The sequence below is a fragment of the Mesoplodon mirus genome, assembly GCF_964341445.2.
Source record: "Mesoplodon mirus genome assembly, chromosome: 10".
Classification (NCBI taxonomy): Eukaryota; Metazoa; Chordata; class Mammalia; order Artiodactyla; family Ziphiidae; genus Mesoplodon; species Mesoplodon mirus.
This window is the reverse complement of record NC_138986.1, coordinates 14,712,315-14,740,125: the sequence shown is the minus strand read 5'-3', so window position 1 is coordinate 14,740,125 and position 27,811 is coordinate 14,712,315. Positions and strand designations below refer to the sequence as shown.

The 27,811-nt window shown below is 42.6% G+C and overlaps 1 protein-coding gene across 1 annotated transcript in view; it reads left to right on the top strand.

Moving 5' to 3' along the window:
- CCDC170 (coiled-coil domain containing 170) overlaps positions 1-27,526 on the top strand; it is an 86,199-nt gene extending 58,673 nt beyond the window's left edge. Inside the window, 7 exon segments of the mRNA XM_082633740.1 lie at positions 5,385-5,421; positions 5,424-5,575; positions 10,817-10,990; positions 13,598-13,654; positions 13,658-13,840; positions 24,409-24,645; positions 26,984-27,526. Coding sequence (XP_082489866.1) covers positions 5,385-5,421; positions 5,424-5,575; positions 10,817-10,990; positions 13,598-13,654; positions 13,658-13,840; positions 24,409-24,645; positions 26,984-27,199 — 1,056 coding nt within the window. The 3' untranslated portion in view covers positions 27,200-27,526.
- Positions 27,527-27,811: the final 285 nt, after the last annotated feature.

The following is a 27,811-nucleotide window of genomic DNA, read 5'->3' as shown; positions in this document are numbered from 1 at the left end:
AAGTAGACTTCCTTTGACATTTAATTGTCCAGTATTATGTTATATAGTCACCCCTGGCTACAAGGACATCTGGGAAAGTACACAGATAGAGATTTCAGCTCTCCCAGCCTCTATAGTGTATTAATTTCCTAGAATGGCCATGACAAAGTACCACTACCTGGGTGGCTTAAACAACAGAAATTTATTGTCTCACAGTTCTGGAGGCTTGAAGTCCAAAGTTAAGGTGTTAGAATTGGTGTCTTCTGAGTGCCGCAGGGGAGAATCTGTTTCACACCTCTCACCTAGCTTCTGTAGCCTTAGGTATTCCTTGGCTTATGGAACATGATCTCTCTGTGTCTTCACGTAATTTTCCTTCTACTTGTGCGTCTCTCTTTCCAAATTTCCTCTTTTAATAAGGACACCAGTCATATTGGATTAGGGCCCATCCTCAAAACCTCATTTTAACTTGATTATCTCTGTAAAGATTCTGTTTCCAAATAAGGTCACATTCTGAGGCACCAGGGCACTTCCCCACATCTCTTTTAGGGTGACCCAATTCAAATCATAATAAAAGTTGACATACACAGCTTTTATTATGTATGTCATACTTTTATTATGTATGACGGGTGTAGGGCTAGCCTGTCAATAAAGTTGGCCATACATACTGACAAGAAGGAAGGATAATTTGATTGGTTCCTGATAACTTATTTTTTATATTTCTTGAGTGAAAATCTGGTTTGAATAATCAGAAGAGAATTGTTCATGTCCAAAAGGCACTGGCCCTTAAGTGACCTAAGTAGCTCTTTCTTCAGTTTTGAGCTCTCATGTTTCCATTGGGTTTAATCTTAGGGCAAAAGTGCCTCTCTGGAAAAATCAACAACTACCTGTCCTTGGGAAGTAAATTAATTCTGTTAGGGCATTATGACTTCACTTCCAAAATCCAAGCTGCTTGTTTTTGAAGTATGGTTTATTTCAGGGCCTTTGTTTTGTTTTTTAAAAATTGAGATATTTATTCTTTATTACAATCCACCCCCCTCTTCCCTGCCCTATTCCATGTATCTCTAGTGTTGAAATCCCTGGCACATCTTGTCCCACAGAGTATCAGGGATATATTAACAAATGACACTAAGAAAAAGGAGGAGAAAAAAAAAAAAGGAAAGAAAATCACATTTCTTGGTGTGAGAAACACAACACAACTTGACAGTTTTTGTTGTGATTTTTTTTTTTTTTTTTTGCGGTATGCGGGCCTGTGACTGTTGTGGCCTCTCCCGTTGCGGAGCACAGGCTCCGGACGCGCAGGCTCAGCGGCCATGGCTCACGGGTCCAGCCGCTCCGCGTCATGTGGGATCTTCCCGGACCGGGGCATGAACCCGTGTCCCCTGCATCGGCAGGCGAACTCTCAACCACTGCACCACCAGGGAAGACCAACAACTTTACAGTTTTGATGTGACACATATATTCACCGGGGCACTGGCATTTGATGTTCCTAAGAACTGAGTCAGATTAGAATGTTAATTTATTTGAATAAAAATATGTAAATTTAACTTTGAAAAGACTTGGTGGTATCATATTCATGGAGACCTAGGTAAGCGTATGAAGGTAAGTTCTGTGGTGCATAGAATATAGGGAAGTTCATAGCTGTTTGCTCCTCTCTGGACACCAGAATCTTGGCAGGGAGGTTGGGTAGGCTCTGCACAGGTCAGCCATACTGGTGTTTTTAAAAGTTATACTCTTCTGAGTCTGCAGGTTCCATGGAACACTTTCAGGTCCACCCAGGGTGAGGATGCAGGAGGGACCCCCTCACCTTATTCCTTATTTGTCTTTCCCAGAAAGACTTCTAGTTGAAAAACAGGCTCTATGGGCTGAAAAGAGTTTGAGAAACATGATATAACATAATTCCTGAAAGGCTCCATAAACTCTTTATGACAAAAGCAAAGAATTGAGTGAACCCACATACTGGAGGAGTAATACTGATGATAAAGGTGGATGCAGCTAAGAATAGAACTACCATATGACCAAGCAATCCCACTCCTGGGCATATACCCTGAGAAAACCATAATTCAAAAAGAGTCCACAGGGCCTCCCTGGTGGCGCAGTGGTTGAGAGTCCGCCTGCCGATGCAGGGGATACGGGTTCGTGCCCCGGTCTGGGAGGATCCCATATGCCGCGGAGCGGCTGGGCCCGTGAGCCATGGCCGCTGGGCCTGCGCATCCGGAGCCTGTGCTCCGCAACGGGAGAGGCCACAACAGTGAGAGGCCCGCATACCGCAAAAAAAAAAAAAAAAAAAAGAGTCCACATATGTACCACATGTGTTCATTGCAGCTCTATTTACAATAGCCAGGACATGGAAGCAACCTAAGTGTCCATCAATAGATGAATGGATAAAGAAGATGTGACACCTATATACAATGGAATATTACTCAGCCATAAAAAGAAATGAAATTGAGTTATTTGTATTGAGGTGGATGGACCTAAAGACTGTCATACAGAGTGAAGTAGGTCAGAAAGAGAAAAACAAATACCATATGCTAACACATATATATGGAATCTAAAAAAAAAAAAAAAGTTCTGAAGAGCCTAGGGGCAGGACAGGAATAAAGACGCAGACGTAGAGAATGGACTTGATGACACGGGGAGGGCGAAGGGTAAGCTGTGACAAAGTGAGAGAGTGGCATGGACATATATACACTACCAAATGTAAAATAGATAGCTAGTGGGAAGCAGCCGCATAGCACAGGGAGATCAGCTCGGTGCTTTGTGTCCACCTAGAGGGGTGGGATAGGGAGGGTGGGAGGGAGACACAAGAGGGAGGAGATATGGGGATATATGTATATGTATAGCTGATTCACTTTGTTATAAAGCGAAACTAACACACCATTGTAAAGCAATTATACTCCAATAAAGATGTTAAAAAAAAAGTGGATGCAATATGTTGAACTTCCGTTGGGTATGGAATACCGGGCTACTCGAGTTATCTGATTTAGCTCATCTGCTCATCATAGCAAAGTCTATGAGTTTCAGAGAGGTTAATTTTTTGCTTCAGTTAACACGCTGGTAAGTGGTAGAGTGAGGACTTGAAATCAGGACTGTCTGACTTTAAAGTCCCTGTTCCACAGTCTGGTCTACATCAGGTGTCTGCTTCTTCCTTCAGGGTCATTATCACTCTCTGAGTCTAGTTACTGCACTTGCTTGAGGTCATTACTGATTGATTTCCATTGAAGACTTTGCTCTCCTCTGGTAAGGTCTGCAGCGTGTTGACTGTGGCTAAGTGATCACACAGTTTTCCATTTCTCCAGCTGAGATTTTCTGTATCTGTTAGCTCTTTGGTTTCATTCTCTTTGCCAGGTCAACTGTGAGATAGGAGAACTGTGGAAGGATCTTCAGGTAGAAAGACTTACTTTCTACTGGGAGTCCAATGTGAAACCACATTATCAGTTGCACAGAAACGTGTCATCCCTTGTACAACATAATATCATTCGACAGCCCCTTAGGAGCCAGTATCTTGAGGACGTTGTTTGATAGCCCTTGTTCTGTAGGTTACTTTGTATATGGTACTTAATGCATTTCATGCATTAAGGTCAGATCTACTATTGCACTAAAGGTAGGAAATATGAAATGAGGGTTCTTAGAGCCTCATAGTCTATAATGAAATTATAAATTTCCTTTGGAAATGGAATTCCTTGGATATGATGCTGAGCAGCTTGCCATCAAATAGCTGATTTCAAACACCCAAAGGAGTATAGAATTAATTGAATTATAGGCCTCGGACCTTGAGAGCCTTAGAAGGACAAAATTAGAGAGTTCAGAGATTAAGTAATTTAACCTTCCTGATTGTAGCACTTCAGCCCCCCATAACATTCTTAACAAATGATTGGCCAAATTCTAGCCTTCTCCAGTGACTAGGACCTCCACTGCCTGACATGTGAAGATGCTTAAAATATGAGGTAAAAACCCACAAAATTGCATATATAATATCTCAACTATATTTTAGCAATACATACAAATAAATTATTAAAAAATATTAATAGTTGTTGCCTCTGAGTGGTGGGATCATGGGAATTAGCTTTGCTTATTTACACTTTTGTTTTTGTCCGTAATGAATCTTCTTATACAGTGAGTATGTATCACTTTGAAATTATTGGGGCTGGAGGAAATTCTTTACATTAGAGTAAGATTCTTTGATTTATACCTTTTGGTCCTCATCTTGAGCTCTGAGGGCAACTCAGAACAAATCCTACTATTCTTCTATATAATCGCTTTTTAAAATAGTTGAAGACAGCTTGAATGTCTTCTTGCCTTTAAATTTGGTTGTTTGTAGATAGGCAAACAGGAATTTTATTTTTTTTAAACCTGAGACTGTAAGTCTGAGACTGTCAAGATATTTTAATTTCTGTGAGAATGGTACTGAGTATTATGTAAATATCTACTACATTTCCCTTTCTTCTTCCAAAATAAACCATCAAAGCCAAACAGATGTATCACCTCAAACTTGGTGTTTTTATTGAATTCAGCATTTTCTGAAAATTGGATTTGGCAGAATCAATTTGAGTAATCTCAAAGTGTACTTGAGCTGTTTGGTAAATTTAAGTTCTTGGTTTAAGGGAAGGTCAGGACAAAGAGGGAAACTCCAGGAAAGGATGGAAGTGTTTGGCAAAGTAGGGGGTTGTGTAGAGTTTTGGGTCCTTTAATGGAGAAATAGTGATTTTATGCTTTAGACGAGGAGGTGGTGATCAGATTTCCTTGCCTTCTTATACTCCGCTATTGACCGTATTTAGAGTCATTATATTAGTGGAATTTTGCCCTTTCAAATGCTAAAACGATGACATACTCCAAAAGTATTCAGCACAGACGCAGTACCACTGCACTTTAGTGCATGAGTAACCAATATGCAATAGAAAGTTCTAAAAAAAACTTGAAAAAATATCTTTCTGCCTTGAATTCCTGTTAACGTCTCAAGGTTACCTATCAAGATTACCTCATTGTATAATCTTAATCTGGTATATGTGGTGAAAGAGTTTCTCTGGAAAACTCAAAGTACTTTGAAAACTCAAAGTTTTCAAAGTACTTTCTGTCTGAATTCTTTTTCCAACTAAGCTTTGAAACTCCTAAATTAATAGTAGTTTTAGGAGTAAGTGTTTTCCCTAAATAATTCTCGAGGAACCTGTTTAAGGAATTATATAAAAATTAAAAATACCAGTAAAATATTTTATTAGCTAACGAATGTAGGTTTATTTCAAGCAGAGGCAAATACAGCTATCCATTACCTGTTTTTTTTAAGTTAATTGTTACAAAGAATCTGGAAGCTGGTGTTATAAATAGTTTTGTCCCTTCCTCTAAGCACTAGATTTTAACACTTTGTTGCATCTGAAACAAGGCTTATCCTTGTTCTGTTTCTTTGTTTCCAGATGGTCTCCCAGCTTGAAGCCCAAATATCTGAGCTTGTTGAAATGAGTCTGGGTTTCACCAGAGAGCTCTACAGAGAGCCCAGAAAGCAGAAAACAAGTTGGAGCCTCTTCAGGGTCAGCTGACACACGTGGAGGGAGAGCTGGTCTCTGGAGACGTTTGGCGAGACAACTTGAATTTCGAGAAGCAAAAAGTAATAACCTGAGAGCATGTCCATGGGTGGAAACATCTGCTGCAGTATAAAATTTCACCTGCAAATATTTTGAATTTTACAGTACTTTGGTAGATTGGTTAAGTTCTGAGTTCTGAGTAAATTTCAAGGAACAGTGGATATTGTTTTGGTGTTCCTTCCTATTGTTTGGAGCTTCCTTGATTCAAGTTAATTCAATTAAATTCAACAGGTATTTATTGAACGTCTGTTATATATGAGACTCTGAAGGTTTGGGGGGTCAGGTATAACACGCAGTCCTTGACCATAAAACCTCATGATTCAATAGAGGAGACAGACATTCAAATAATTTGCTGTAAGGCTATAAGTGTTATAATAGATGTATTGATCAACAGAGTGCTCTAGGAGTCCAGTGAAGGGAGTGATAAATTCTGGATGAGGGGAGAATTTTACAGTGGAGGAGATACTCAAGTTCATCTTTGAAGGATAAGTAGGATTTTAGTGGAGAGAAAGAGCAGATACTGTAGGGGAAACAGTTTGAACAAAAGCATGAAAGTTGCAAGTGCATAAGTATATTCAGAGAGCTCAGAGTAGCTGTTCCCATGTGGCTGGAACGTGGCATTCTTGGTGAGGCTCTGGCAGGAGAGCAGACTGGACTGGCTTGGGTTATGAAGGTTGAGTTCTCTTTATTCTGTAGACTATGATGTGCAATAAGTGACTTTTGAACATCACAGTATTTTAGAAAGATCTCATCACTGTGGAGCTGGGATTGCCATGTGGAGAGACTCAGAAATGATAGTGGTGATAGCCCAGCGGGAGACAAGGAAAGTAGAGTGAGAAGAGATGGGGTCTAAGCTCAAGATTTGACCCTGGGAAGACCATTGGTGACATCCGAGCGGCAGTTTTAGTAGAGCGGTGGGGAATAGGAGGGGTGACCAGTAAGAGAAGGGCTAGAGACTTAGACGACTACCAAGTCTGGTGAGCAAAGAGAAAAGAGGCATGAAGCCAAAGCTGAGAAAAACAGGATCAGGGAAAGGTTTTATCGGACAGAATGGCAAGGTACATGTTTGTACCTTGTCACGGGCATCTGTAGGGGAAGGAAAAGAGAGACAAATGGGCACAAGAGCATAGGTGCAGAGTTTGGCATGAAAAATACTCTTCAGTTGAAAAATCTGTACTCTGGACACTCATGCATTTTCATTCTCTGTACTTAAAAAAGTTGAGGACGCATCATGCCTGTGTTGAGGGTTGGATATGCAAAGATGCCTAAGAGGTGTCTGTGAGAAATCCTAGCGTCAAACCAGGGCACAATTAGTAAAGTTACTGCTACAGTCAAGATAGGTGTAGAATGCCACAGGAATTCAGATAAAGGAGTAATTACTTCTTCCCTATTTCTGTGTGTGAGGAAATGAGCCATATTCACACAAGTGGTCACATGTGAGAGGGGCCCGAAAGAATGAGTAGGAACTTGGCAGGCAGAAGCGGTGGGGAAGGGATTTGAGGCAGAGGGGGGACGGCAGGAAGGATGAAGAAATAGAGGGTGACAGGGAGACTGGAACGTGATGCTTGCTGAGGCAGAGACAGGAGGCAGCTCTCAAGGTGGCAGGAATAACTGAGGCGGGGCAGGCTGATTACGCGAGGCTTTATCCTGTGGGTAACGGAAAGCCACAGGAGGGTTCTGACCAAAAGAAAGGTTTTTCTGAAGGCAGAGTGGCTCTGAGAGTCTAGAGGCTAAAGGAAGGAGCCCGTTGGGGGATTCTTAGGATAGTTTTGATCAGAAGATAATAAGGGTTTGGATCAAGTAGGGGTTTTGTGAGTAAGGATGGGGATAGATTTGAAGAATTTGGGAGGGTGAAGGGAATTTCTTGAACGGATGTCTGAAAAAGGTGTGTTGGTTGAAATTTTGAGCTTGAAAGGAAATCCTGCACCTGAGTATAATGCATTAAATTGGAAGATATCTGACTGCCGGACATCTACACCTAGATGTTCCACCAACACCTTGCACTAGACATATTCAAAACAAAAATGATTCCCTCTCCTCAAACGTGTCCCTCTCCTGCCTCAGTGATGGTGAGGTTATCTGCCTCAGTCGCCCAAGCCAAAATCCTGAGAGGCACCTGCAACGCTTCCCTCTTTTCAGCCAATTCCTAAGCACTGTAAATTCTGTCTCCTCAAAAGATCTCAAACATCCCCTCCCCCATCTCTGATTTAGAAGCAGTGCTTTGGTTCGGAGCATGATTTGCACGGACTGCAGAAAAACCCTTCTAACTGATCTCCCCACTGCTCCCAGGGTGGTCTTAATAAAATGCGTGTCTAATCTTAGCTTCCTCCATCCTAAAACTGGTCAAGGGCTCTGTATGGTTCTCACGATCAGGTCCTGATTCTTTCTTTACATGGCTGTGACCTGGCCAGTTTCCAAGTCCAGGCTCTCTCTCACCTGCAATCTCTCCAGCCAATGGTGGCAAAGTCAGAGCCCTCCTGAGACCAGCAGGGCACTGGTAGGGTGTGCGGGGAGTGGTCAGAGTCCAAAGACATCCACATTCAAATTTGTAATGTGGCCAAAGAAAAGAAGGCCCCCTTGGCAATCCATATTGCACATTGCTGGTCTCTCTGAGAAAATGTTCTCCTTACCTTCTTCTAGGAATAACTTTCCCTTCAAGACTCAGCTCCAATGTCACTTCCTCTGGAAGCCTTTCCTCAGAGGCTTAGTTCTTCACGCAACACGTACCTGGCTCTGTCACGGCACTAATCACCCTTTTTGTGTCCATGTCTTAATTCGTCTTTTCCAATCAACTCAGAACTTCTTGAGGCCCGGGGAAATAATTTTTTCTGGATTTTTCCAGGGCTTAGAGCAAGAATCAATAAATATTATTTAAATAATAGAAGAAGCATATCAAAGGCAAGACTTTTAGGTCGATAGTTGTCTCTTCCCGCCTTCGTTAGGATGACTCATTAGTTTTAATTGAGGTTATGCCAAAATAGCTTTCAGTTATGCAATCAAGGTGTGTAAACTGATTCTGCCCATGGTGAATCTTTCATAGATAACAGCCTATAAAATAGTAATAGTAGCCTTACTGCCTAGTAAGGCTAGTAGGCATGTAAGATTGAAAAGCAAAGGTGTATAGAGATTAAATTTAAATACAGGTAATTGAGGTAAATTTATTTATTTTTATTTTTATTTTTTTGCAGTACGCGGGCCTCTCACTGTTGTGGCCTCTCCCGTTGCGGAGCACAGGCTCCGGACGCGCAGGCTCAGCGGCCATGGCTCACGGGCCCAGCTGCTCCGCGGCATGTGGGATCTTCCTGGACTGGGGCACGAACCCGTGTCCCCCTGCATCGGCAGGCGGACTCTCAACCACTCCGCCACCAGGGAAGCCCCGAGGTAAATTTAAATAGTAGGCATGTAAGATTGAAAAGCAAAGGTGTATAGAGATTAAATTTAAATACAGGTAATCGAGGATTATACGACATAGAATATATTCATGCTAGACTGTGATTCAAATGAACAAAATGTACAGGAATCCTGTCAGCAACCTTACTTTCTGAGGCTTAGCCAAGATCCTTGAAAAGGCACGTTCTCTGTGGGGTCTTGGCTTAGTCCTGTCTTAATCCCCTTTGGCCTGCTGGAGATCCTTGAATGCTGAGTGGATGGGTCATATGTAGAAATAGAAAGAGAGGCTTTTATACCCTCGCATGAAAGGTACCAACTCTATTTTATTTAAAATACAAACAGTAGCGGTTATTTTGCTTTCATCTGCATAGATTAGAAATGAAATAGTCCATGAGGGGGGCTGACCCAACATTAAGAAGTGACAAACTGGGGCTTCCCTGGTGATGCGGTGGTTAAGAATCCAGCTGCCAATGCCGGGGACACAGGTTCAAGCCCTGGTTAGGGAAGATCCCACGTGCTGCAGAGCAACTAAGCCTGTGTGCCACAACTACTGAGCCTGTGCTCTAGAGCCCCCGAGCCACAACTACTGAAGCCTGCGAGCCACAACTACTGAAGCCCGCATGCCTAGAGCCCGTGCTCTGCAACAAGAGAAGCCACCGCAATGAGAAGCTCACATGCTGCAACGAAGAGTAACCCCCGCTCGCTGCAACTAAAGAAAGCCCGCACGCAGCAATGAAGACCCAAGACAGCCAAAAAAAGAAGTGACAAACTGATGATTCAGAGACAAAAACAGCCTGTGGTGGTCCTGTCACACAATACAGCAGCAATGTCTGTAATGGCTGTGACTTACAGGAGAGATGAAGTTTTATGTATGCTTTTCAACAAAATTGGAAAATATACACTTACAAATAATTTCATTCTGATGACTGAGATATAGATAGTTCTGCGCTTTAAGCTGGCATGCTTTAGTCATCAGGAAATGATACTTATTTAAACATATAATTGCCTAAAAATGCCAGATGGATGAGTTATTGCAATGAGAAGGAAATTTCAAAGATAGAACCCAGATCATGAAATTATGTTATAGAAAGGTCATTGATGGATTTATTTATCCGTCAGGCACTTAGTAAGGATTAATGTCTGGCATGATGAGATAAGCCACAGAAATCAAGTGGAGGAAGATCCTAGGGTAGTTTTGTAACTTTAACCTGTTAAACTATGAACCTTGACTTCCCTGATACAGCTCAATTTTAGAATGTTGTTCCTTTAACTTTGTTACATTAAAAACTTTTAAAGACATTTTCTAAAGAATTTTAACTTACAAAAACGAAAATGTTGCCCAAGTTTGTTTGTATGGAGAGCTCTGGTTTTAGCATGATTTGTAGAACCCAAGAAGTGTAAAATGGCAACCGGCTAATTGGTCAATTTCCACCTTGGAGGCCAGGACCCACTTAGGTGGACAAAATTTCCATGGAAGGTATGTGGATGACTGGATCGCAGGGGCTGGATTAGCCAGTAGATCCCAGGAGCTGGGAGGGTCATGGTAGCAGCAGCATGTACCCAAAGCAGAGAGAGGCAGATGCAGTCAGGAGCGTGCCACATTTGTCAGGTGGCAGGGTTAAGAAGAGTGTATAATGTTAGACTGAACATCAAGGCCACTGACCAGGAGAGTCAAGAGAATTTGGACAAGGAACAGAACATGGAGCTGGCAAGGTGGTTCAAGAATTCATCACCAAGCACTGGAGTCAGGGGCTGGGCTCTGTACTGGGTTTAATGAGAACTACCTGTAAGCTTGGGAGAAAGACAAGGATTCTGTGAGATCACCTGTTAACTCTACTTTTGTGTCCCATTTTCATTTTTGTTCTTGGGTTTAGTATCTTAAATTTCTGGATCAGCTCTCAGAGAAAATGAAGTTGGACCAGATGGCTGCTGAACTTGGCTTCAACTCGCGTCTGGATGTAGTTTTAGCTCACACAGAGCAGCTGGTCCGCCTCGAGAGCCGCACAGTCATTGAAAACAAGACGATCGCCTACAGTTTACACAGAAAGGTAGGGGATATTGCTGGTGTTGAGAGAAGGAAATTCTGAGAAACTTAAATCTTGAAAAATAATTTATTTCCACCATATTTGCCAGTGTGGCTAGGAAACATATTATACAAATATGTATTTAGAAGCCAAGTCTCTATTTCAAGTCTGAAGGGAAAGTAAGTGTATCATCTAAGGTTATGTTTGACTGTGAATAGCTTAAACAAGTTGAAGTGGTCTTTTTGGTATTTTTTTCTCTCACATCCATTTCTGGAGGTAAGCAGCTTAGAGTGAGTTGGCAGCTCTACTCTGTAAAGTTTCCAAGGACCCAGGCTCCTTTCAGCTCAGTAATTGCCCATCCCTAGGGTGGTCCTTATTGTCATGGGTCACAGTGGTGCCTAGAACCATTATATCTGTGTTCCGGGCAGAAGGTTGAAAAAGAAAGGGGTGAAGAAGAGGGATGCAAAAGAACATGCATGAGCTGTCTTTTAAAGGAGGCTCCCGGAGTTTTCTATGTGAGCTTGTGTTTATATCCCACAGCTAGAATGTGTTCTGATGGCAAAACCTAGCTGCAAGGGAGGCTGGGAACTGTAGCCTGTACTCTGGGTAGCCATTTGTCTAGCTGAAAAAGTCAGTTCCTATGACTATGGGAGAAGAGGAGAGCTGGGCAACATCCAGCAGTCTCACCTTTATATAAGCTGTCTTGCGCTAGAAAGTAGAGAGGAGAAGAGTTTACTTTTCACTCACTCAAAGGAAGACTTAGAAACAGTTTAGATGACATAAATGAATGAATGGATGAAACATAAAAACATAATTATTATGTAATTATTGGCATTGGGGGAAGAAAGAGGAAAACACAGATGTGTCCTTAGAATAGTTCTTAGGAGAAAATTCTATGGTAGAATTATCGTGTATAGGCTGCTTAATGAGTCACATCTGGGTTCTCAGTTTGGTTCAACCAAGCTGTGTGACATTGGGCAAATTATATACTTCTCTGTCTGTGTTTCCTCGTATTTAAGATGGGGATGATACCTACCTCATGAGGTTGTTAATAAATAGCATTTTTGTACTCTTGGTTCATAGAAGATGCTCTATTCATATTTGACCTCTTCTCCATTTACTGTATCTTAAGGAATATTTTATAAAAGAAAGTAGACAACCCCTAGTACCATCAGAGACATTAAACTGAGCCACAACTCTTTCTGAAGTTCTCAGATAATTGATTTTTCCTCCATATCCAATATTATTCCTTCTTAAGTATTATAAAATTATTAAAATGACCAGTGTACAGAACTTACCACGGTAAATTTGCAGTAGAGTGAAATGTGACATGAAGAAGTTCAGGAAAGGGAGTTTAGTTAGAGAAATACTAAAAGCGCCTTGTTAAAAAAGGATGTGGGCATGGACATTGCTGTCACTGTGAGACAAGATCTTTAAGCCCTCATTTCAGTAAGCCCTTCACACCTTCAAACACTTTACTAGTGCGGAATATGTAATTAGGGAAAATGGGATGGTCTTTAGCTCTAACCATCTATAATTCTACACGATTCCAATTCCCAGTGTTTGTAAGAGATGAAAGAGGTTCCTGTACTTAATATTCTACTCACTAATTGTGACATGTGAAGCCCAGGAGGATTTTTTTCACCTCCTAGAGTCCATAATCTTTTTCTAAAAACCATTACAATTTCTTTCATCCAGTTTGACCGTCGATGCTAAGTGCTATTTGCAGACCCTCTTCAGCCTGGTTTGTGGATGGTGTAAGGTCTGGCGTATAGTAAAGACACTATAATGAAGCAATGCCTTCTTGAAGTCCCTTCTATTTCTAAGATTTTCAATATACAAAGAAAGCTTTCCTCAAAATCTCCTTCATATGGCTTACTTTAAAAATATATCAACTCCCAGGGCTTCCCTGGTGGCGCAGTGGTTGAGAATCTGCCTGCCGATGCAGGGGACACGGGTTCATGCCCCGGTCCAGGAAGATCCCACATGCCGCGGAGCGGCTGGGCCTGTGAGCCATGGCCGCTGAGCCTGCGCGTCCGGAGCCTGTGCTCCGCAACGGGAGAGGCCACAACAGTGAGAGGCCCGCGTATCACACACACACAAAAGATATATATATATATATATATATATATATATATATATATATATATATATATATATATATTGGTGCCACTGAACCTGGTTCTAAGTGATTGAAACTAGTCACATTGGGTTTTCTGGACTAATTTACACTTTATCTTCTTTCAGAAAAGACCAGTACAAGTATAGTTGCCATGGGGTGTTGGAGAGGATTTTGTCTGTCTTATTATGTTCTGCTCTTGATAAGCCCATTTTAGTAGTTTTAAAAGTAATTTTACATTTTTATTATGATGCACATAATGTTGGAGGGAATCAGACATTGGAAGCCTACTCCTTTGTGCATTTTCTGTGGCTCTTTTGTCTCATACTTTGCAGCTACCAAATTAATTCTTGGAAAAATAGGGATAGAAAAATGCAATCAGGAAAATCTGATGGTTTACAAATTAGTCTTATTGAAGTGTAGATAAAGATCAACATTATCTGAGTAATTCATTTATATTTACTGACTATTCAATGATTATTTAAAAAAAATCCCTGTTTGTATCAAACTAGCTAAAGACTCAGAAAGAAAGACTGGAGAGCAAAGAGCTGCACATGAACCTCCTCCGGTAAAAAATAGCCCAGCTGGAGGAAGAGAAGCAGGTGCATTCGGCATCGGCTGTGGAGAGGGACGAGGCCAATGTCACCATCAGGAAGTTGCAGAAGAAGGTGGAGAGGCTGCAGAAGGAGCTGAGTGTGTGTCGAGAATTGAACACTGAGCCCAAAGCCAAACTGGCTGACACCAATGAGCTTAAGGCAAGTGCCCAGCTGCATTTCCTTGTCACTGTCTGTGTGTGTTTCCATAAAAGTTTATGCAAAAGCGTGACAGCCTTTAAAAGGACACACCAGAAAAAAAAAAAGCTGAAAATTTCCTCTGATTTTCTAGAGTTGTGAGAAAAATGCAAATATTCCACAAATCAGCATAGTCGATCAATTTCGTGTCTCTTCAATATTTGAAATGAAGCCATAGTTGCTGGGTGAAAAGTCAGTCAGAAAGGGGTGATGTGATGTACAGAAAATAAAAACATTTCTTCAAAGTGTGGGTGACTCTAATGGAAGGGATCATGTAGGGATTTTTCACATAGGAATTTGCTTAGAGAAAATGAGAAAATGAACAGAAGTGTTCGCGGAGAAGAGGGGGCCGCAGGTGTGTGTTGTGCTGTGCGATGTGTCACACCAAGTGGTGAAGAGGGCAGACAGGTTGGGGTGATGTGATTCCTGGATTCGAGGTGTTCTGCTTCTAATGAATACAGAGGAGAACGAAATTAGAACTTGGGATTTTAAAAAAATGTTTAAATATCACGTATGTGTGCCACTGGCAATAATACATAACCTCATGTACGCATGTCACCCCTGGCAGATACCCGTGTCGTGAAAACGGGCAACAGTGATGTCCTTGCTCTTCGCAGACATGAGCTCTGAAGTGGACTTTTGGAATGTTTCTGAATCTGGAAACAGACCAGTTGGGAAAAGGAATCTGGAATGAAGCCAGCACTTGAATCTGTGTAGCAGGACAATATTTTAGGGCATATTTCCCACTCTTTTCTCCCTTCTGAGTCATTAGCTTTTTTCCCCCTGAAGCCCTTTTGGCATCAGGAGGAGGCCACTAGGTAAAGGCTCATTTCCCTGGAGAAGGGGAGGGCAAACTCCACCCAGGGGAGTGGACATACTTGAATGTAAAGGAAGGGGGAGGCTAGGGAAGGCATCTGATAGGGTGCCTGGGTGCGGAGAAAATATCAGACGTAAGTATCCTGGACACCCCTCTCACACCTTGAGACTGACCTTTGGGGTGTGTGTCTGGTGGGTCAGGGAGAATCCCTGATGTCAGCACACAGTTGCTCTCTCCCTGGCTGGCAGGGGCTGCAGGAGGTGCAGGCGCAGGGGGCCTAGATCGCACCCATGTCCCGGAGCCTGAAGTTCCATTTGCGCTCCTGGGGGATACGGAAGGCAGCTAAAGATGTGCTTGGGAGAGCACACTGTGGGAAAAGGTGGCGGTGGCCCGCTCAGGTGAGGGACACAGTGACTCGCCATCAGAGGTTCCCAGGCAGATGCGCTAAGACATGATCCTGGCTAAGTGTAGTGAGAGTAGCCGTAGGAGGCCTGGGCCAGGACAACCCTGTGAAGTAGAAGTGGTGCTGGGGTGAGAGGAGCCCGCACTTCGTGTAGCAGAAAGCGGAAGCAGGAAGAGAGCGGAAGCAGGAAGAGAACAGAAACAGGAAGAGGACAGAAGCAGGAAGAGAGCAGAAGCAGGAAAAGAATGGAAACAGGAAGAGAGCAGAAGCAGGAAGAGAACAGAAACAGGAAGAGGACGGAAGCAGGAAGAGAGCAGAAGCAGGAAGAGAACAGAAACAGGAAGAGGACGGAAGCAGGAAGAGAGCAGAAGCAGGAAGAGAACAGAAACAGGAAGAGGACGGAAGCAGGAAGAGAGCAGAAGCAGGAAGAGAACAGAAACAGGAAGAGAGCGGAAGCAGGAAAAGAACAGAAAAAGGAAGAGAGCGGAAGCAGGAAGAGAGCAGAAGCATACTGTATACAGAATGCTTCTAGGAGTCACAGGATGGGGTATTATATGATGTTCAATCCTGAAGTAAAAAAATGGATTCCCTTTAGTTTTTCTTTCAATTCTTTCACCATGAAGGAGAAAATCTTAGCGGTTATTATGTCCTGGAACACTTGCTGGTCTACATTTTAAACAAAGAATAAGCCTTGTGCTCAGTGCTGAGTACCAGCCATAGTACCTACTAATACCGTTTTCTTTTATTGTTAATACAGTGTTTGTTTTATTGTTATCTCCCATTTGTGGCACATTCTGTTGAAATCATATCAAATTCCCTTTAAAATAATTAAATTCCTTTAAGTTAAAAAGGTGGTCAAGTTAAAGAAGAAAATGGATCATCTAGGTGACATGTGGACAGGTAAACATTGTGGAGGTAGAATGGGAATAACTGAAATATAGACAGATTGGAGAAGAGAATGAACATGAGTGATAATTAAATGCAATAAGCCGGTGATTGGCTGCTGCTAACACCGTGATAATTTCTGCGAGTTGGAGCACTGGGAGAAGAAACGGGGCAGAGGACAGGGCCACATCACACCGGGCTTCGTGCGTCATGCTAGGATGCTTGGGCTTTTCATCTGGGTCCTGGGGAGCCACTGGAGAATTTCAAGAAGGCGAGTGAAATTGTCAGCAAAGAGACTGAAAAGAAACAGAGATATGAGGAGAGTAAAGGGACTCCAGAGTAAGGTTGTGATCAATAGCATCAAGTGCAGTGGTAAGATGAAGACTGAATGACTGTTTGCTACACTTGGCTTTGGGACATCTAAGGCTTGAGCGTGTATAATAGCAGATCATGGTGGTAGTGAGTGAAGGCTCTGACAAAAAGCCAAGTTTCAGTAGGCTGAGAAATGAAAGAGAAGTAGAAACAGAGATGGCGGCCTAGTCTTCTAGAATACTTGGATGAAAAGGGAAGGAGAGACAGGAAAGTAAATAAAGTTGCCTTGTGTGTTTAATTTGTTGTTTTATTTTGCATAAAGAGATGCACATATTTCTACAGGTAAGGTATAGAAGAGACTGGATTTGACTGACTCAGCAGTCACTCGGGCCCCTAAACACTTAAGTAGAGTGCAAAGTCTGCCTGCCAGTAGAGAACAGAGATCTCTATAACTTACTAACACAGTAAATGCTAACTTCATGAATTTATAAGATTTCAACTACAAAAAAGCTTTTTATTGTTTTATTTGAGACATAATAGTATACAAGACAGACTGATGGTATCATTTCTCCATCTTTGTACATTACCTATGCTTATCCCTGTGTGAATTCTACTATCCATAAAGCAGTATTTCTGACGTTAGCAAAAGCGGCCTTCTTGTGTTAGTTTCCTAGGGCTACTGTTAACCAAGTACCACGAATAGAGTGGCTTAATACAACCGAAATTTATTCTGTCACAATTCTGGAGTCCAGAAGTCTGAAATCAAGGTGTTGCTAGGGTTGGTTCTTTTTGGAGCATCTGAGGGGAACCATTCCATGCCTTTCTCCTGGCTTCTGGTTGCTGCCTACAATCCTTGGCATATGGCTGCATAATTCTGATCTGTCTGCATTCTGGTGTGACCTGCCCATCTGTATGTCTCTCCTTTTCTGTATCTTATATGAATACCCATTATTGGATCTGGGGCCCACCCCAATCCAGGATGATCTCACCTTGAGCTTCTTTTTTTTTTTTAATTTAATTAATTAATTAATTAATTAATTTTTGGCTGCGTTGGGTCTTCGTTGCTGTACGTGGGCTTTCTCTACTTGCGGCGAATGGGGGCTATTCTTGGTTACGGTGCACGGGCTTCTCATTGCGGTGGCTTCTCTTGTTGTGGAGCACGGGCTCTAGGCACACGGGCTTCAGTAGTTGTGGCTCGTGGGTTCAGTACCTGTGGCCTGCGGGCTCTAGAGCACAGGCTCAGTAGTTGTGACTCACGGGCTTAGTTGCTCCGCAGAACGTGGGATCTTCCTGGACCAGGGCTCGAACCCATGCAGGAAGATTCTTAACCACTGCACCACCAGGGAAGCCCCAAGCTTCTTATCTTAATTACACCTGCAAATTGCAAATAAGAATACATTCCGAGGTTCTGGGTGGACATGTCTTTTGTGGGGTGAGGGGGGGCACTCTTACTAAATTAGGCATTAATTTCACCATTTAGAGAGGTTCGATACAAAGTAATAATTTGGACACGTTTCTATGTGTTTTGTTTAAAAAACAGATATAATTCACATGCTATAAAATTCACTTTTTTTTGGCTGCGCCACGTGGCTTGCAGGATCTCAGTTCCACAACCAGGGATTGAACCCAGGCCATGGCAGTGAAAGGCCAGAATCCTAACCACAAGGCCACCAGGGAACTCCCAAAATTCACTCTTTTAAAGTGAATTCAGTAGTTTTTAGTATATTGACAAGGTTGTGCAGCTATCACCATTCCCTAATTCTGGAACATGTCCATCATCCCCTCACCTCCAAAAAGCAAAAACAAAAACCCTCCATATTCATCCTTTCCCCAAACTCCATAACCTAGTAATCTACTTTCTGTTTCTATGGATTTGCCCAAAGCAATGCCAGTTGCTTTGTAGCCGGCATGGGTTATGAATAGTTTCAGCTGAGTAGATTGAAACACAGTAACAGTGGCTTGGTCAGAAAAGATGTTTACATCTTTCTCACTGCAAAAAAGCATGCACGTAGTCATTCCATGTTTAGTAGGATAGCTTCATGTTCATCGCTGATCCTGGCTTGTTCTCTCTTTCTGCTTCACCATCCAGCAATAACTTTCCTCCTCAATGCCACCTCTTAGTGCAAGCTAGCTGCTGGGGCTCTGGCCTCATTCCAGGCACCAGGCCGAAGGAAAGGTGGAAGGACATCCTGTATACCACTTTCCAGGAGCAATACAACACTTCTTAGTCTTCGTTGGCTGGAACTTAATCCCTGGGGCTCACTTAGATGAAGTCAGCCTAAGAAATGGGTCTTTATTCTGGGAAGTAATAAAAAAAGGAAGAATAGATATTTGGTGGTGAGCTTTCAGCCTGTACCACGTGGCTCAAACTTACTAGGGAGCTGTGGCCAAAAATTGGTAGTCAGACAACCAAAAACTAGTGGAAAGCCATGATTATCTTCCTTGTAGTCTCTCAAGGAAACACCCAAAGAGGGTAACATTCCTCAGCCACCAGCAAAGCTCTCTTCTGCTTTCTAACTTTCTTGATAATCTCCCACATAAGATAGCTGCTTCCTATGCTCCTCCCACACTCCAGAACTTTCTCCAATCTAGCCAGTGTGGCCTTTCTTTTTTTTTTTTTTTTTTGCAGTATGCAGGCCTCTCACTGCTGTGGCCTCTCCCGTTGCGGAGCACAGGCTCCGGACGCGCAGGCTCAGTGGCCATGGCTCACGGGCCCAGCTGCTCCACGGCATGTGGGATCTTCCTGGACCAGGGCACGAACCCGTGTCCCCTGCATCGGCAGGCGGACTCTCAACCACTGTGCCACCAGGGAAGCCCGCAGCCTTTCTTTATATTATTTTCCCCGAACCTACCATCTTGAACTCAGCTCTGATTACGTAGCTCCATTGACCTTGAATTGCCCTGAACTCGCCCCACTTTGAATGTGTACATCAAGCAGAACCTGTGAGAAAGAACCTCCTTGGTGCTGCGGAGGGGTTTGGGGTGTGCTTAGCCTGCAGAGTGGAGCATCTTCCTTTGATTTCCGCTATGGTTCCCTCCTAGTGAAATCTCTGTGGTTCTTTGAGGAGGGGCACAGCATGGTTGGGCGACCCTCCCCCACTGCTGTCCCACCCCCTTTAGAGAGCCCTCCTGAAGTGCCTGGCCCCTGCAGGGTCCTATTTTCAGTGAGATCTCCTAAAAATCCTCCAGGTGGAGAATTTAGATCCGCTGGCAGATTCAACAGGTCCGATTTTACGTTTAATCACCTCCTCTTTCAGGGTCTTTGGCCCTTATAACACGAGAGAATTGTTCACCAGATTTGAAATGCTTTCCCTCAAGGAGGCAGATGCCAGATATGGTATTCACTGGAAGTGAAGCAGACTCGGAAGCTGGTCCATCCTCCCTGGGGTCTGGGTGGCACATCAGTCTTGTTTATGACCATCTCTGTTCCACTGGGAAAAAATGGTGGGCACAGTCTCTCACTGAACTCTGGGCTGGATCTGATAAGCTCCCTTAGTTGGATTTAGAAACCCATTTGCCTTGGCCCCCTTTCCCCACCCCCGACCCCCCATCCTCCCAGCAATCTCATTTGCATCAATTTCTCATTGCTCATCTCGGCCTCCTAAGGCCTACTTCCTACCGCTGGCTCCCAGTTCGGTCCTGGTGGCTTGGCTTGGAGTCCATTACTTTCTCCCTGACAACAAGAATTCAGGCAGCCCTCAGGATTTTGATAAAGTCTCATATTTTTGAGAAATTCTTGGCTATAAATTTTTCTCATTAGGACTTGATTTATGTGCTTCTAACTCTCCAAGCTGTGTTCCACCTCCTTTGGTAGATGGCCCACTGTAAATGTTTTTGCAATCTGAGTAGAAAGGCTGAATGTACCTCCTCTTCTGTTAATATAAGGTTTATAATGCAACAAAGCAATCCCAGAAACTTCTTGCTTTGCCCCATGTTTTCTCTGCAGCACTGAGGTAGTTGGCAGGTGAAGGGAATCTTTATGTTTTAAAGGGAGATAACCTTGTTTTAAAATTAATATTGATTTCGCTCATGTAATGTCCCCGATTTGTAAAATATTTGAAAATCGATACAATATATTATTTAGAGCACTTGTTCATATAATTTATAAATAAATGTACATATATATTCAGATTTTTTTACTGATAGGATGCATTATACATGTATCAATCACTCATGGGAAAGCTCCCTTCTCAATTTTTTATTTTGAAAAATTTCCAATCTATAGAATAGTTGCAATAATAACATAACAGACATTCTTCTACTTTTCATGTAGATTGTTAACATTTTACTTATTGTTATATTTTGCCTAATGAGAGAGACAGAGAGACAGAGAGATACAGAGAGACAGAGAGAGGAACCATTTGAGAGTAAGTTGCAGACATCATGACACTTCATCCCTAAATACTTACCAGGTATATCTTAAGAACAAGAGAATTCTTCTGTGTGACCACAGTGCGGTCGTTACACTCAGGAATCTACATTGAGATAATATTCTAATACACTCATACTAATATACAGTCCACATTCAAATATGGGTTTTGATAACCTGGAATCCATGAATGATCTCCAAGGTCGGCCCCTGTAGACCTGCACTTCGTGGGCACCATTTCCTTGTCTCAAGTGCTTGCCCTACCGGTGCTGGTTCATTGACTAAAAAGCTGACTCAGAATCCCTTCCCCCAGCTGTTGCTGGCATTTTACTTCCTGCATATTTCCCAAGCTACAGCAGTTGTTCTTACACCTTCTGGATTGCAAGCAGCTGTCAGTTTCCCAAGAGATTTCCTCTCTCCTGCATGAAGCCAGTTCAAAAGTTTTGAACTTGTCCAAGAGTGTCTGCCATTGACTTCCTCTCTGCCTGGAAAGGAATTTAATTTCTTAAGAATCTGTGTGTGTGATAGTAGGTAAAAACAAGTTTCCAGTTTAGGTATTTGACTCAAGCTTTCTCAGTTTAGTGACATTACCCAGACAGTATAAATCTGATTTTCCATCTAGAGCTCCATATCCCAAGCAGGCACCTTTCCTCCATATCATGTCATAATTCCAATCTTAGAATAGCTTCTACCATTCCTCTGACTTTCCAGAAGTGTTGGAGGACCCTTCAGAGTTTAGGTCAGGTCAGCTTGTGCTCCTTACGCCATAATTCTGGAACTCAGTCTCCATGAAGATGAGCTCTAACCCCGAGACTCAGTCAAGATTTTAATCTCTGACAGTAGCCTCCAAATGTAGTCTGGGTAAATTGCAACAATCTTAGAATCCTTCATCAATAAATAATCAGCAGTCCAGAAACTAAATGCTAATGTTGCTTTATTATTGTTACTCAAAAAAAAAAACAAGGAAAAAAGAAAAGCAAAGGAGGATTTCATTCATCAAGGGTAGCAATATTTTAAAGCGTCTTTTCCATTGTTTTCTCTCTCTCTTGTTTCCTTGCTGCATGACACCTATATCTCCTCACAAGTCCCTCTTCCATCATCCCAAGTTTCTTCCAGAAACGCTTTCTGCAGCCTAGTTAGCAGAGACTCTTTCTTCCCACTCCTCTCTCAGCTTTTTATGGGGTAGATCAATTTAGTCTCTCAGGCTCTCTTCTTCCCCAACACTCTCCCCATTACTCAGATTTGCCCTGGAAACAACAGGATGGGAGTAGATGCAGCAAGAAAGCATCTTTCCTTCTTAGGAAAGAAGGGATAAAATGAAAGGGGAAGGGAGAAATCAGCAAACGCTCATTATCTGGTATCTTTTTATTACTTTCAGATGTAACCTTTAAATGCTTTTCAACAAAATTAAAACACAAATTTATGCTTTTTCTTTGAGAATATGCCTGTAGGCCTTGTCTGAACTGTTAGGAGGCTCAGAACTAAATTCAGAGCTCTGCTGGTATTTGCGCTTTGTCCATCCCACGTGTACTTCTTTATTTCAAAGTAATTTCTTTTGATGCATTTAAAGGCTTCTTTGTAAATGTACTTTCCAATAACAGCTTTATCAAGATATAATTCACATATCATAAAACTTACCTTTTAAAAGTGTACAATTCAGTAGTTTTTAGTATATTCACAGTTTTATAAACATCACTGCTATCTAATTTCAGAACATTTTCATTACCTGAAAAAGAAATGGGGAAGAGTTACTCCCCATTTTCTGCTCCCACCAACCCCTGGCCTTTTCTGGATCTCTCATATAAATGGAATCATATAATAAGTGGTCTTTTGTGACTGAGTTACTTCCCTTAACACAATGTTTTCAAGGTTCATCCACGTTGTAACATGTATCAGTACTACGTTCCTTTTTATTGCTGAGTCATACTCTACTGCATGGATATAGTACAACTTTTTATCTACTCGTCCATTGATGGATATTTAGGCTGTTTTCACTTTTTGGTGATTATGAATAATGCTGCTACGAACATTCTTGTGAAGGTTTTGTGTGGACGTAAGTTTTTACTTCTCTTGGATATATGCACCTTGGAGTAGAATTGCTAGGTCATAAGTCAACTCTATGATTACAATTTGAAAACTGGCCAACTGTTACTCACAGCAGTTACACCATTTTGCATTCTCACCAGCAGTATAGGAGGGTTCCAATTTCCCCACTTCTTCACCAACACTTGTTACTGCCTATCTTTTTGGTTATAGTCATCCAGTGGATAAGTGGTAGCTCATTCATATTTATTTTGAATGGTCAGTTAAAAAATTTTGTGCCTAATTATGCAAAACTACCTCAAATTCTTTTTTTTTAAAATTGTGGTAAAATATACAGAACATAAAATTTTACCATTTTAACCATTTTTACATGTACAATTCAGTGACATTAAGTACATTCACACTGTTGTGCAACCATCACCACTGTCCATTTCCAGAACTTTGTCATCATCTTAAACTGAAACTCTGTGCCCATTAAACAAGAGCTCCCCATTCCCTCAGCTCCTGGTAACTTCTAGTCCACATTCTAGCTCTATGAATTAGCCTATGCCAGGTAACTCACAGAAGTGGAATTATACAATATTTGTCTTTTTGTGTCTGGCTTATTTCACTTATAGTGATGTCTTCACAGTTCATCCATGCTATAGTATGTATCAGAGGCTTCATTCCTTTGACTCAAATTCTTTTTGTCGGCAGATCTGCTATAATTTTAAATACTAAACTAATACAGAAAATGTGCCTCATACTTGAGGATGCTCTGTTTTGGCTTTAAGATCCTGGGATAGCTTCTGAGAGAGAGGTACCACCCTTCCCTCCTGCCTGCGGTGGGTGCTGGGGCCACCTCCCAGTTCCCATACTCAGTGGTAAAGTCAGAAGACGTTTTTTCAGAAAAACTGCTAATTTCCCTCACAGCACTGATGACTTGCCAAGGAGATTTTAAGTGGGGCTTCCTTGTGGTAAATCACCAAAAGAGGAGACATTTTGCTCTTTCTAATGTTTTTATACCAGGGATGACCCCTTGGCAGGGGTAAAAAGTGCAAGTTGCTTTATCTATGGAGCTCGGTAGAGTCTATGTGTGAGTACCACAGACTTTGTTATAACATTTAACCCCTGAATCATGCTATCTACCATTTCATCTCATCAATCTTCCACATAATGATACTCTAATATTTGCTCATAAATTATAACTGCTTTAAGACATGTTCGTCCAGTCTATATGCTTAGCAGATTCTGTATAACTGGGTTGGATTCCATTCTTTATTCATGAAAAGAGTTATTAAATGAATTTCATTGACTTTGAAAAAAATTTTTTATTATTTATTTTATTATTTTTGGCTGTGTTGGGTCTTCGTTCCTGCGCGCGGGCTTTCTCTAATTGCGGCGAGTGGGAGCCACTCTTTGCTGCAGCGCGCGGGTGGGCCTCTCTTGTTGCGGAGCATGGGCTCTAGGTGCACGGGCTTCAGTAGTTGTGGCTTGGGGGCTCTAGATCGCAGGCTCAGTAGTTGTGGCACACGAGCCCAGTTACTCCACAACATGTGGGATCTTCCCGGAGCAGGGATCTAACCCGTGTCCCGTACGTTGGCAGGCGGACTCCTAACCACTGTGCTACCAGGAAGTCCCCACTGACTTCTGATTTGTCTTGTTTATACAATTTTCCTAAATAAATTCAGAAGAAATTATCAGCATTCTCTTTGACTGCTTAGATTAAAACTTTGGAACAGACCAAAGCCATTGAAGACATAAATAAATCCATAGACAAACTGGAAAAGATGAAGGAGAAAGCTGAGAAAAAGCTACTGTCTGTCAAATCAGAATTGGAGACTACAGAGCATGGGGCTAAGGAGAGTAAAGAGAGGGCCAGGAACATGCTAGAAGTGGTAACCAGTGAAATGAAGACATTAAAAAAATCTCTGGAAGAAGCAGAAAAGAGAGAAAAGCAGGTGAGTAGAAATCTGGCAGTGAAACCTTATTTAGGAAAGATGGGGCAATTCAAAAGCTTGATAATTATTCATACATTTCTTCATAACCAATTTTTCAAGCTTTCTATATCATTCTAACATATCTATCTGTCTTCTACCATCTTTATGGCATTAAAAGAACCACTATGATTTACTCCACTAAGAAAAACAATTCACATTTTCATGGCCCGAACTGTAGCAAAGAAAAAGACATTTTTATCAAAGCCATGGAAAGCCTGTGAAAAGCCAGGTTCTGTGAAGAGGTTTTTATTATATTTGCTGATTGCCTCTGAAGTTTGCGTTATCCCAGATCTTCTAACGTTATCCAGGGCTGCAGCCTCAGGAGGGAAATTTTATCTCCAGCAGAGATCAATTGCAGGAAACAATCCCAATTCTCAAACAGTGGCACCCAGACCTGATGGCCGACCAAGCCCAGATGTAAACCATAAAACAGAACTCATGCGCCCGCTGGTTGCAAGGAGGAGTTTTATCTGGTGAGCCCATCAGGAGGTCAGGCATAAAAAAACATGTCCTGGGCAGCCTGACCCCTGCTTTTGGCTTTTATCTCAGTCTCTGCAGCTCAGAAGGGCACAGAGTAGACTCTGATCCGAGGATATTTTTTCTCTTTGGCTGCCTCTGCTTTGGCTCATGTGTCAGGCCGAGTTGAGGAAGGCCAAACTCTAAGAGTGAGTGGTCTCAGAGGAAACCTCTCATCCATTAAGAGCATTGGCCATATTCAAAAGGGTGGAAAAGTTTGGGGAAAACGTTTTCATCAGGGAGACTAGGCTGGAAAGAGTGTCCTGTTTCCCGAGTTGGATTCAGTGTAGGAAGGATGCTCTTAAGTGAATGAGCACATGATGAGGATGTTTGGAAGGCACTTCTGGAGGAAACATCTGCCTTCGGATTGGATCACACCTTTTCTAAAATGGAAGGTACCTCTGGAGAGGGGTTGTCTGGCCATCTCTAGTTGATCTGCTTCTGCTTTTGCCTAGAATCACAGCAACCAGTCAATGAGAATTTGAAGGGGTATAAGGCACATTTTGTCCATTTTCTCTAGCTCCACAACTCTCATTTTTCCTTTTGTGATGGACAAGTAATTGTCCCAGAGAGTCCAGTGTTGTGGGTTGTGAGGTGGCAATCTGTGTGATGTGATTTGATCAACACTTAGAAGTTCTCCATTTTCATCAGCTCATACTTTTTTTTTTTTTTTTTTTTTTGCCACTTGTTCTTCCTTTCATTTAAGAGGTTCATCGCCCAGTTAACATCTGGGCATGAATGCTTATAACACAAGAGACACAACCACACCAACAATTGTAGAGCATTTCCTAGTAGGCAGAACACATACACAGTCATCATTTCATTTGATCCAAATTTCAGAACAACCCTGGGAAAAAGGTATGGTTAGTCATTCACCCTGGAAGTGGGAAAATGAAATCTTATCAAGGCCAGAATCTCATTCATAGTTGCTGAACTGGGCTTCTTGATTTGGTAGCCGATACCATATTAATTGGCTCATCAGAAAAGTGGTTATGAAATTGCTGAAGGTTGGTGTCTGAAAGGACTTTAGAGGTAATTTAGCAGGCTAGCCTTCTTCTTCTCCTTCTCCTTCCTCTTCTTCTCCCTCTCCTCCTCCCCCTCCCCCTCCTCCTCCCCTCCGCCTCCTCCCCCTCCCCCTCCCCTCCTCCCCTCCACCTCCTCCCCCCTCCCCCTCCTCCTCCTCCCTCCTCCTCCCCCTCCCCTCCCCCTCCCCCTCCTCTCCCCTTCCCCTCCCCCTCCTCCTCCTCCCCCTCCCCCCTCCTCCTCCCCTCCCCCTCCTCCTCCCCTTCCCCTCCCCTCCCCTCCCCCTCCTCCTCCCCTCCCCTTCCCCTCTCCCTCCTCCTCCCCTCCCCCTCCCCCTCCTCCTCCTCCTCCTCCTTCTTCTTCTCCTCCTCCCCCTCCCCCTCCTTCTTCTCCTTCTCCTTCTTCTTCTTCTTCTCCTCCTTCTTCTTCCTCTTCTTGTCCTTCTCCTCCTCCCCCTCCCCATCCTCCTCCCCCTCCCCTCTCCCTCCTCCTCCCCTCCCCTCCCCTCCCCCTCCTCCTTCTTCTTCTTCTTCTCCTTCTTCTCCTCCTCCTCCTCCTCCTCCTCCTTCTTCTTCCTCTTCCTCTTCTCCTTCTCCTCCTCCTTCCATAAATGAGAGAATTAATCAGAGAGTAATGAGAGTAAGTAATTTGCCTAGCTCATGCAAACCTGGGTTTTCCACAGATGTTTGGGTTGCATTTGGTCTAGCCGTGTTGATACATTTTTTACTCTCAATCATTGTGGTTCTGTTTGACATTGCAGCTGGTGGACTTCAGGGAGGTGGTTTCTCAAATGCTGGGCTTGAACATGACCAGTCTCGCTCTTCCTGACGATGAAATCATCAAATGTCTTGAAAGCCTGATCCATTCACACCAGCATCACTTTGTCACCTGTGCCTGCCTCAAAGATGTGACCACAAGGCAAGATGGACACCCACAAGGCCACTTACACTTCTTCATTGAACACCATATCTCTTGAGGGAGGTGGAGATGAGAGATAGGACAGAGTTCTCAATTTCACAAATTCCCCAAACCGTTGAAGTTTGATCAGTGTGTGAATATTGTATACTTTGATGATAGAGCAAGAATTGATCATGGGCAAAAAAGGATCTCAAAGCTGCCAGCCTTAGGTAAATGTTTGGCACTAAAAACACCTATTATTTTATTTGCTAGCACTTTGGGACCCAGATGAATTTCACTAGATTGTGTATCTAGAATGGGAAATGACGGTAGGGAATTAACAATTATGGGGTTTCTATTGTGAGTCAGGAGTTCTACTACCCAATATAATTCTCATAATAACCATGTGGAGAAACTTTAATGTTTTTTCTTTACAACCTCTCTGGGGCTTGAGAGGTGATCTTGGTTACCTACCTATGATTGCAGTTAGTTAGTGACAGAACCAGAATGAACACCAGGTCGGCTCAGTAGCAAAGACTGCACCTTCTCTGTTGTTTCACAGTCCTACTGTTTCTCCTGAATTCCTGCGATTCTGGTGGAACTTGCCTTCATCACAAAGGAAGGAAAACATCTGTACAATCAAGGATTGAAGTCCAAAAGTGACTGAGATTTATGAGTGTAACCCACATGA